General features: G+C 41.2%; 1 protein-coding gene across 4 annotated transcripts in view; it reads left to right on the plus strand.

The window, feature by feature from the left end:
* The window catches only part of dock9b (dedicator of cytokinesis 9b), a 66,421-nt gene that overhangs the window by 9,908 nt on the left and 44,273 nt on the right, over window positions 1–12,240 (plus strand). For 2 of the 4 annotated variants that reach the window (XM_067582744.1, XM_067582746.1), the window contains exons 1-2: window positions 8,011–8,367; window positions 11,106–11,222. In XM_067582744.1, coding sequence (XP_067438845.1) covers window positions 8,251–8,367; window positions 11,106–11,222 — 234 coding nt within the window. In that variant the 5' untranslated portion in view covers window positions 8,011–8,250. Of the gene's footprint in view, window positions 1–8,010; window positions 8,368–11,105; window positions 11,223–12,240 lie in introns of those variants that run through there. The other 2 variants (XM_067582745.1, XM_067582747.1) reach the window with 1 other exon arrangement.

Here is a 12,240-nt window from a genome sequence, read left to right on the forward strand (position 1 = left end):
AACTTTCTACTGTTATTTTTACTAGCCACACTAGCAGCTAGACTGAAATAGCTCAAAAACGATTGAATGGATTACCATGAAATTTGTTACGTTGGTGATCCCACTTTTGGTGTTTAGGGCTAATTAGCAAGTGTTAGCATGCTAACATGCTAAACTAAGAAGGCGAACAAGGTGAACATTGTACCTGTCAAGCATGTTGTCATTTTCAACATACTGATGTTAGCATTTAGCTCAAAGCATCACTGTACAGCCTCATGGAGCCGTTAGCTTGCGTGACAGTAGTCCTGTTTTTTTAAGTATGGTTTTGTAGTTCTATTTATAGTCTGAGTTTTACGAGCTTTTTTTATTAATTGTAACATTTTCTTTTGTTTTAATCTCAGTAGCTTTCTAAGCAGTTGTAAAACCATTCCCATGATTCCAAATACTGATGCTACTTTGTGCTTTCGCTTTCTTTTTGATAAGAGTCTCTTTCTTGCCGCCCATTTTGCTGCATCATCCACTTAAAAGTAGGTGAGTGTGTCAACCGCTGATGAAATATTTACGCCAGCCACCGGAGAGAGGCAGAAGAAAATCCAGAGACTTGTTTATATGTGCATTTAAATTAGACTAACGCCAAGAAGCTTGTACCCTTCAGAAAACATCCTTGCTTCAGGATTGTTTGTTGAAGCAAGGATGCTGTGGTGTTAATTGGATGATGATTTACGGAGGGTTGCCAGGTTTGTCCTGGTTGTCCTATGACGCACCAGTCCCTCAAGGTGTTAATGGCTGTGGGCCTGGCAACGCAGGTCAAGAGATGTTAAATCATTCCTTTTTATGTCTTAGAGCACATGCAAATGACATCAGAAAGATGACTGCATCCCTTGTAATTTCACTGTCAGTGGGAGAAAGAGGAAGGAGGGAAAGAGAGTAAAACATTGTCTGCAGAAGCCAGTTTGCATGTGTGGGGGTGAGACAGTGTGTGTGTGTGTCTTTGTTGGTAACAAATCTGCTTTTACTGTTGACAAAGCACGCAGAGTCAGAGAAATGACTAAGCTGCGAGAGAGAGAGAGAGAGAGAGAGGGAGGGAGAGAGCCTGCTGGGAGAAAGACAGAGAGAGTGAGGCAAGAGAGGAGAAGTGTAAGTGACAGGCATGAGTGATAGAGAGGGATGGCAAGGTTGAGAAAAGAGGGAGAGAAAGCAAACCAGTGAGAAAGAGTGAGTGAGAGAGCAAAGTGGGAGCGTCGGAGCATCCTCATCCCCCAGCAGAAGGAGGAAGGAGAGTCGACGCCCTGCTCCGACTGAATGAGCAGCTCGGCTTCTCTCCTCCGCGCACACATCCCTCATCCCTCCATCCCTGCACACAACGACCCAGAAGCTCTCACACTTGGGCTGCTTTCGAAGATGGGAGCGGAGTGAAATCCTCCTCAGCTACGGGAGATAAACTGATACTCGACTGAATTTTCTCAAGAGGTCTTTAGGGAGCAGTGGGTCTTATAAGGTTACCGATTTCTGGATGTGGAAGAGGTCAAGACTGAGAGTTTATATCAACTTTTTGAGTCAAGTTGCTGCACCTGCCTGGGGTTTAAATTAAGGTTAGGAGATCAGAAATAAGGTTCAGAGCGCGAGATCATTTTTCCTGCATGGTGGCGGTGAGCGTTTGGTGGCACCATGGGATGCACCACCAGCGTGGTTCTGTTGGAGGGGCTGCGCTCTATCCTTGAGAGGAACTGTGGCTACATCAAGGGGGCAGTGGAGCTGGGGGTTCTGGAGGAGGAAGAGGAGACACTGAGTCTGAGGGGATCTCAACTCTGGATGCCAACTACGGCTCTGGTAAACACACTTCCAAATATAAGCTTTTTGCTGTCGTGCGCACAATGGTTTTCAACTGTTTTACGATCTGTTGTGTTTTTAATTAAACAAAACTGCAGGATGCCTCTCTTTCCAGTTTAATTTGATGTGAACCAGCATCATGCAGTTTTTTTTCTGTTCACCACACAAGATTACAGGTGAATAAAAATAAAAAAATCAGTATGTAAATGTATTTCTTACCCCATATGACAAGGAGGATTCATCTACAGAAATACAACACCATCCAGTGCTTGTATTTCTGAACAGATGGCAGCAGAAAATGATAATTTAGTAGAATTAACTGTTTCTGGGTTGAGTCTTTATGACTGAACTCTTCTGTTCTCTCTAAATCAGTGACTTAGAGATTCTTTTTATACATATATCACATGCACACATGAGATTGTGTTTTTTAAGATTGAAAACTAGTTAAAGAAAATGATGAATAATTTACAGAGAGCGGAGACTCATCAGATTAAACATGAGTTAGTGCACAGATCAGCAGAATTTTGGCTAATAATCCTGCTAATAGACTCCCCAGAGGAACTAGATTTAGAAGAAGAGTATATCTTTCAGTGTCCCCGATCACACAATTACTGGTGCAGCTCATCAAAAGCTTAACATTTGGCTGCAAGTTCGCTTGCACTGAGCAAGTAGAATCTGAGTCTTGAGATTCTTTCGCCCTTTTTTTTTTTTTTTTTAATATTTTTTGGGACGGTTTTATGCCTTTATTATATGGATGGTGGAGAGATGACAGGAATTGAAGGGAGAGAGTGATGAAGGGTGAGATTCTTGCTCCTTTCTCAGTTTTTATCTTCGTCTGCAGCCGTGTTTTCTTCCACTCGGATTTATGCGCTGCTACATTAAGCTGCTTTCCTCAAGTTAGCTCCATTAGCCAGCAGCCTGCCCTGTGTTAAGTCAAAGAGATTTAATAGACAATCAATAGTGAAGGGGTTAAGTAGGATTGCTAGTGCACGCTGAGTCAAGGACATTCACTATAAACCATTATCACTTTTGGATGCAGTGCTTTCTTTACAACCATTAAGCTGTGGTTGGCCTCTCATAACCCTTCCCATAAAAATAATTACATCTGCAGTTGCAGTGGAATACATCTTTCCATTAATGCGCAAATTATGGCTATTTATAAGCTGGAAAACACAGGAAACGTCCAGGGCTGAGCCTTGGACTTAAAACCAAAATGCCAATTCAGATTTCCTGGGCTTTCTAAGAATGAAAATATACTTAACAAAGTGAATCATATATGGACAAAACACTTCATTACTTATGTATCTGGAAAACATACATTTGGCCTATGTCCTTATTTCTTCTGACTTTGATATCTTTATGCTAGCAGGTGCCTTTGAAATGCTGTTATCATCTATGCATAAATTTTAAAACCCCTGAATACTTGATTTAAAAAAGCATTTCTCCATAACATTAAATGTTTATGAATAAATAAGCAGCAATCAACAGATTAAATAGGTAAAACAACCTTGAGTACTTCTTAAGCATGTAGCAGTCAAAAATTCAGCTAATCTACTTTGGCTCCCAATATCTTGACTGAAATATTGTATATAATATATGTGACAACACTGTTTTACATCCCATTCTAACCAGTGAAAAGAGAAGAGAAAAAATACACAAATAGAGTAATTCCTCATGTGAAATAACTTTTCTAACAGAAAAATGTGTGTTCATTTAGGACCCCATTGTTGATAGTAAGAATTTGGTTTTTAGGGTTACATCTAAAAGTGGCAGAGTGAAATCATCTGTGTGTTTTTGCATGGTGATGTAAGTACTCGCAAGGCTAGTTAGTATACTAACGTAGCTGGAAAGCTAACCGCCAACATGCTAGTCAGTCTCAATAACTCTCTGAGCTTGTTTCTCTGTACTGTTCTTGTTTACTCCCTCATGGCTTTTTGTTCTCAGCTAGCAAGACTGCTAACTGATAGTTAGCAAGCCAGTTGGTTTGGTCTCTAACAGGACAATAAGTTCACACAGTCAGAAGTCATACTGGTACCATGGACTTTTGTCTTGTAACTATTTGCAGGCTGTGCATCTTTTGTGGATCAGTTTATACAGGTTATATAGGTTAGATAAAAGTGGATGGCAAATAAAGTGTGATAGCTTCCTCCATTTTGGACTCTCTGGCTCTTTAGTCCCTCAAAGGTCACCATTAACCACACAATTTGCTATTGGTCAACGGCACAAATTTAAAAGTTCACCAAACTTAAACTCCACTTCAAAAATCTGTCCAAAGAAAAAAATCCCATGTAGGGCTGCAACTAACTATCATTTCCATCATCGATTAATCTGCCAGTTATATTCTCAATTAATTGATGAATCGCTCAGTTTATAGAATGTGAAATTTCAGAACTTCTCAGAGCCTGCAGTGATGTCTTCAATGTGCTAGTTTTGTCCGACCAACAGTCCAAAACCTTAAGATTTTTAATCGACTGTCGCGGCTGTGGCTCCAGAGGTAGAGCAGGTCGTCCACTAATCGGAGGATCGGCGGTTCGATTCCTGGCTCCTCCAGTCCGCATATCGATGTCTCCTTGAGCAAGATACTTAACCCCAAATTGCTTCTGATGGCTGCTCCATCAGTGTGTGAATGTGTGTGAATGATTAGATTTCCTCTGATGGGCAAGTTGGGACCTTGCATGGTAGCCTCTCTACCCATTCAGCGTGTGAGTGGGTGAATGTGATTTGTAGTGTAAAAGCACTTTGAGTGATCGGAAGACTAGAGAGGCTCTATACCAGTACAGTCCATTTACATATGACAAAAAAATTCTCTAATCCGCTGATTACAGTATTTCCATTTAAATGACCTTTTTGAATGCTGGTTTGAACATGCTTCACTACTGCACTACTTGCCATGTACCCGTAGAGTAAGATAAATTCCATAAGCTTGTAAGCCATAAATTTAGTTTTCCAGTATTTTGATTATTTACAGACTATTTTTGTTATATACACAATACAAAGTACTGTATACTGTAATGTACACATGATATGATATTGGAAGCCCTGCCACATTGAGACCAGCTCCTAGTATTTCAGTGAGAATGTAGATGATGCCTTTGTAGGAAAACAAGGCTGAATGAATCTCAGAGTGTGTGTGTGTGTGTGTTTTGTATCTTCATTTTGTTCCTATGGGCTAATCCCATGCAGGGACTTTCTGTGCTTCAGTTGATGTTGCTCTATAGTCTTGAGCTGAGCACTCAGCACCTCTGAGAGCTCTGACATCATAGAGTCTTAGGGAACTCCCCTCTCACGTATCATACTTAACTTGTCCCACATGTTTTTCCCCATACCTGGAGTTACAGCAATACAACTTTGACCACAAGACAGACCAGAGATGACATTTTAAGTTTGTGTGCTTGTCACAGACTGCTTGGTTTATCATTCAAGCTGGGTACAGCTACAGCTGTGAGTTATAGGTCAGGGAACTAACTTGCATGTGATTACTACATGTCTGTGTATGTAGCTTGTGTGTGGAGGGGGGATCACTCTAAGGGGAAGTTTCGCTTATTTGCAGGCAACTCCCTCACACTTTCTCTCTCCAGGGTGTCTGTAGCGATGGTCGGCTCCCAAACATTACGTCAACCTGCCCTTATGCAATTCTCCACAGACTTGTGTGACGCTCTATGTCTATATATGTGTGCGTATGCGTGTGTGCCTCTTGGGAAGGGTGTGGAAGGCTCACATGTCCTAATGGGTTCAAGCTGTGCAAAAACAAATGGACACCATCCTTCCCCACCGCCTTCTCCCTCACGCTCATTCTCTCTCTCTGACAACTTTTTTTTGTGTGTGTGTGTCAAGCTCTTGCACAGATGGCCTTGTAAACTAATTTGCACTCCCTTCACCCAACATACACCCATTCATGGAATGGTACCAGCAATGGCTCCAGGAAGCGTGATGGTGTGAGAGCGCTCCAGAGATGTGGGTGAATGAAGCGGGATGACCTCAGCGCAGCCAGAGCTTCGACAACAGGCTGATTATCCCGCTGAGCTGGTGACGCTGTCACTGAGGCCTCCGCAGGGTGACAGTGATGCAGTACAGTCAGCAGTCCGAGAGAGACTGACGCCAGAGGAAAGTCTAGTTAGACACCTGCATGGGATTTGGATATAGAACATACACTGAGTTTCCACAATAGCTTCATCACAGCTTCCTCTAACTATACTTCTGAACAGCTTGTGCACCATAATCCAAATGTTTTGTCACCAAGCACTTGCATTGTGGCTTGAGAAGGAAACAAAGTAGATAATGACTATGGTGGTTTTTTAAACATTTTTGCCTTCATTTGTCAGTGAAGAAAGACAGAGAGGGAGGGGTATGACATGCAACAAAGGTCTGGTACCAGAATTGAACCATGGGCATTATGATTAGGTATGTGTCTTAACCAGTAGGCTGCTTGAGCGTCCACAATATTCATTTTTTATCCTCCGTTATCCCTCATTTTAGTTCAGCATGTTAGCATGCAACCGTAGCTAATTAGCACTAAACACAAAGTAAAGGTGAAGTTGGTGGGACTGTCATTAGGAAACCAAAGGATTAGACATTTTTGACTTGATGATGATGCTAGATGAAAAGTAAAGCTAGAACTACAAAATCATACGTGAAAAAAACAAAACAAAATTACAGTGATGCTAGCATCTCTGTGAGACTGTACTTAGTCACAGCAGGGCTTTGAGCTAAATGCTAATGTCAGCCTGCTAACATGCTCACAATGACATGCTGATGTTTAGCAGGTATAATGTGTTCACCATCTTAGTTTTTCTTGTTAGCATGCTAACATTAGCTAATTAGGCCTAAACAGGGGATCACCAAAATGATTACAATTAATCCTGAGGGGAACATGAAAGTGTGTACCGAATTTCATGGCAGTCCATCCAGTATAGACATTCCATTCAAAACTGCAAATGTCAACTTCGTGGTGACAATAGAGGAAAAGTTTTTTATTGTTTTGCTTTTTTTGAATTGCTAATAATTATTATGTGCAGTCCTATGAGCATGATGGTTAATCCTGTGGCTTCTAAAGCTTTTCCCCCTCTCACCTCACCTGGCAAATACCCTGTTGGCAAAGCGGAATAATCTTATTGCACTGCCTCTGTGGAGTTTCCTGTGTTTTTAAATGAAGTTATTTCTCTGAATGGTACATTTCAGCGAGTCTCTTTGAAGCGAGTACAGTTAAAACAAGTTATGCAAATTATGCAGAGTGCCTCACACATCAGAGAACCCTGCTTTACAAAAACTGAAACTCACACACACACATGCACACACACACACAACCTTGCCCGCCTTTGTGCTACATTTTGTTAGGAGCGATGGTGCTGAAACTGCAACAGAGAGATGATGGCCTTTGAAGTCATGTCATCCCCTCTTTCTGACATCCCTCCTCTCTCCCTCTCATTCTGTGTGCACGAGAGAGCCCAAACTTCTCTACCCATAGAGATAATTGGGTGGGTTATTAATCATGCTTGTTGAGTCAGAGAGATTCACTGGCTGGTAAACATCGGCTCGGTTTGGGAGTTAGTTCTCTCGTAAAAGAGGAAAAAAACAAATACAGGATTAGCATAAATTTACCCAGATTAATTCCTCATTGAAAACTTTAAATGTCATCATTCTGAAACACACACTCCGATAGAAAACAGCTGAGCCGAGGCGCCTCCATCGCTGAGATTAAAGGCGAGTGATTCTCCTCAGAGAGAACGCTGACTGGATGGAGAGACAAGGGGCAACTCAAAACTGTTCCTTGAGCAGCAGGAGAGTGTGTGTGTGTGTGAGTGTGTGTTACGCCTGAGTGCCGGATAAGGGGAAGTGTGTTTTAACAGACCCTGCTGTGGGTGCCTGCTGCAGCGGATACGGTGCAGGAACAGTTCAAAGCACACCAAAATATCAATGGGGAGTAGAACTTTATCCACACAGATTGAGTGTCTAAATAGTGTTACTGTGGCTGGTAACAGTGATGTTCTCTTTTCCTCTACCCTTTCCTCCACTTTCTATTTTCAACACACACACACACACATGCAGGTGGAGCAGGCACATGACAGCTTGATTTCTGGACCTCTTCTAAGTTTTTAATGGGGGAGTGGTCGATTTCTCATCCCCTCCCACTCACACAAATCACATACTGTACAGTACGTGCAAACACACACACACAAACACATATATCTACACACACTATCACAGCTGCACAGCTGTGAGAGTGGGAGGGGCCCTACCCTTCTGATGAGACACAGAGAGAGAGAGAGAGAGAGGGAGAGGGAGGCTGTGTGATTGAGTACAGAGGGAATCTCACTGGACGTCGGCAAAGCTCTCACAGCCCTTCACACACCGTAGGCAACTTTCTGGCATGGCAGAGTGTGTGCAGTGAGTCTCATACCTGATCACAGGCTACGCACAGGCAGGATTGGGTGTTCCATCACCATGCAGGGCAGGGCAGGCAAAGCCCCCAAAAGGGAGATGGTGATAGAGTCTCCACAGCAGTACAAGAGCCTGGCTGAGATTGAGGCAGAGGTGGAGGCTGGGTCACAGGTGGCAGCGGTAAGTCTGTGCTGTACCATCCTTTACACTGAAGCAAATGAGAGCTTGACATTTATCTCAAATTCAATCTTGTTCTGGGAGCTGCTCGCTAAATAGAACTTATCTGATTGTTTTGAAGTTGGTTTTATCTCTTAGGTTCCCTTTCAAGAGCAGCTTTGAAGATTTTTTAAAAAGGGGTTGGACGGAAATGGGAAATGGTAGCTTCAGGGTACAGCTCTCCAGGGGGTTGAATGTTGGTCTTTTTTTAGGAAATGGAGCACTTGTGGCTCCCTTTGTTCATTAAGTGTTCTTGTGCCTCAGAGTCAGAGAGAGACTTTTAACAAGTTGACTGCAAAGTTGTTGCAATGAGATTCACTAGTTTGTTTGAGTTGTTACCTGATAAATCAGGAAACTATAAGAAGTGCCACACACCATATTTTCTTTCAGCATTTTTAGAAATAATGTTTTTTTCAAAGATTCTGATGATGTTGACATTGTTATACCAAAAATTGACAACTTTATTACTATTTTTCTAAACACACATGTCATTTTAAGCCAAACTTTTCCAGTGTTAGGATTATGTTTTCATCAGTGGTTTAAGTTTGTTAGTCAGTGTTATTAAACTGACCATATTTTATTTTTACCTTTAGAAAGCTTAATAACAACCACATCTTTATCAGCCTTTAACTTTGCTTAATCATCACATAACTGGCTCTTTTTAACATATTCATGTAAGATAATTAAAGGCAAGTCACAGTTCACAGCTGCTTGTTGTTATCTTCTATCTGAACGGCAATTATCCAGTTGGAAATCAGAGCTGGCGATTAACTGCTTATCAGATGATCTTTACATCCAAAGGGCTGAGAGATATGTAAGGATATTTTCATTACATCATCATGAGGATCGGCTGGACGAATCAAAATGTAAATCTGTGGTCAGACAGTCTGTTTAATTGGCCACAGATTGTTATGTGTTCATTGGATCCAAACCAAAAGACAAATCCAAATAATCTGGATCACAGTCACGCCTAGCAGCCACATTCAGGCCAGGGAACTATAACAGTTTAGAAATGTACAGAGAGATGATCGATAACTCTTGCTAATATTTTGTCAGTCTGTCAGTAGGCCGGTAGGTCCAAAACCCCAAAGTTAATGGGCTGGCCCAAAGTTTGAATAGACATGCATGGTTTTTAGATGATGTATTCTAATGGCTCTGCTGATCCCCTGATTGCTGTAAAATTTGGTACAGACATTCATGTCCCCCTGAGGAGGAATTGTAACAGCCTTGGTGATCTTCTGACTTTTCTTCTAGCGCTACCATCAGGTTAAAGTTTACATTTTTCCAGTACTTTCATTTGTGACCAATACCTGCAAAACTGATGACATTCCCATCAGCTGTAGCTGGACTTTGTGTTAAGTGCTAAAAGCAAATGTTACCCTGCCAACAAGTGAAACTAAGCATATTAAAAAATATAAAATGAACTGCCAACTATTTTGATAGCTGATTAATTGTTTAGGTCATTTTTTCTCGCAAAATGACCAAACATTCTTTGGTTCAGTCATCTATATATCTGTGTTTTATATCATTGTAAACTGAACATCCTGGAGTTATGGACTGTTGGTCAGAGAAAATAAACAATTTGAGGACCTCATTTTGGCCATTTTTCACTATTTACAGACCAAATCATTATGGAGAAAATAATGTGTCAGTCCAACTGCAATTAGTATACTCATTTTTATTCATAAATCTGCCCATTGTGAGATGCTTTAAGCAGCAAAGGTAATGGAAAGGAAGGAAGTTTTGATTCACAGCTATACGCAGCTGTCCTTACTGTACCTAAACTGTTTATAAAAATTCCACAGGTTTGTGGAATGTTATGTAGCCTACTTCCCCCACAAAGCAACCCAATTTTATAATCTAGCCTGTCAAGAAGTATTTCATACAACTCCGCCTTAGTCCATCTTTAAATAGATCAAAGTTTGTTTACTTCCTTAAGTTTTTAATACACAGACACAGCCACACATGTGTGTCATATGCGAATATCGGTTTTCTAATACCATCGTCTGGCTACTTGTGGGAGGACATGCTGGAGGAATCCCTTGGGTATTTTCTCTGGAATGTTACAACCGATGTCTGCATCGCTGGGAGAGTTTAATCTCTAAATCATGAACTAGACTCCGCAATCCTACCCAATGTCAAGCATCACTGCTTACAAAGCATTCTCTGTTATAATGTAGCAAGAGGATTTACAATGGAATGAAGAATCCTTTTTGGACTGTATATCTTCCTGGAGTTGGCATTGATTTGAGGAGGTAATGTCCAGTCCTGGAAATGCTCAGAAGGGAGATTCATAGAGCTGCAAGGACCACTATTTACTTACTATAATTCAGGTTTTGCACGTGAGCTCATGACATAGTGACTGGTACAATGCCACACACGGACTCTCGCTCATCCATCCATCCATCCCTCCCTTCCCTTATCTAGCTGCTGTAGCTGTCAACCAGACATTGTGAGAGAACAATGGCAATTTGTTGTCCAGACAGTGTGAATACTCCAGACTCTCTCTTTCACTCATCACACAACCCATTCACTTAATCATAAAATTAGCAAAAATGTTGTTATTAACTCCACATTGTTCTGTTTTTCTGGATGAAAGTTCAATAAATGACCACAAACATTTAAAGGCAGCTGAGCAGAAGAAAAACTGCCTTTCCACATGTTGCCACTTGTTGATCCCATTCTGTTGTCTGCTTCTTTAGGTAAAACCGAAGATCATAGAGCCTCTGGACTATGAGAACGTTATTATACAGAGGAAGACCCAGATCATCAGTGATGTTCTGCGGGATATGCTGCAGTTCCCCCCAGAGGACTTCCAGGTAAGATGCATATGGAGAGAGGTATTTCTTGATCCTTGTTGGTAAATTATGGTTTAGATTCCATTTGGAGCCTTTTTTCTGGCCTCTCAATGAATTTAAGTACAATATTCACTCCCCATTTAGCTTTATTTTGCTCTCAACCAACTCCTGAGAAAAATATTTGGCCCATGAATTGCTAAATGCTCCACTATGTTCACCAGCTAGTTGCTGACTTTGTTAGTCTGCTGTTTGGTGCTGGGTAGGTAGCGTACAGAGGGTGTATCTGAGCTTTTTAGCTGAAAATAGCTTCCTGCTGCTGAAAATTACGCTAATGAGAGTGGTGAAAGTTGTGAGCCATAAAACCAAAGAAAGATGCAAAAATCAGAGTTCAGAGTTGGTGTTAATTTCCTGTGGGTTCATCACTACATGTGACCCCTTCCACATCCAAGTAATTATGTGATCCATTGTTAATATGAAAATATTGAGCAGCTTTTTCAGCAGGTAAGAGCAGGTCACTTGACCCTGCAATTACATTTGATTAGCCAAAATGTTGAAAAAAAGATGCATTTTCAAATTCCAGCGGGTATCTGGATTTTATATCAGCTTTAAGAATCACTTAGAAATGTATTTCAAGTTTCACTTAGAAGTCATGTAAAAGGCAGAGATTTCTCCAGTGACAGTATAGCCTCAACAGAGAAGAATGCAATGTAGCCACAACACACTGTGGTTTGAATTTGCTCTCATATTTTCATGACTGGAAACTATCGCTATCTTTGCAGTCACCATGCAATCCCTATTGTTGTCATTGCTATCCACACCTACACGAATAGCTGAAAACAACACCCATTGTCAGCAGGTTCTTTAGAGTAATTCTGGGAAAAAATCAGTAACTGAGGCAGAGGTAGGTGAGGCATGTGGAGATAAAGTAAGGACAACAACATGTAATCACGAAATATCTCCTGGAATATATGTTTCTTTGAGAAATTTCTGGTTACCTCAAAGTTGCAGGTTTGAATACTGGGACTAGTTGAAGAAAGCG

Source organism: Thunnus thynnus, chromosome 24 (assembly GCF_963924715.1).
Source record: "Thunnus thynnus chromosome 24, fThuThy2.1, whole genome shotgun sequence".
NCBI lineage: Eukaryota > Metazoa > Chordata > Actinopteri > Scombriformes > Scombridae > Thunnus > Thunnus thynnus.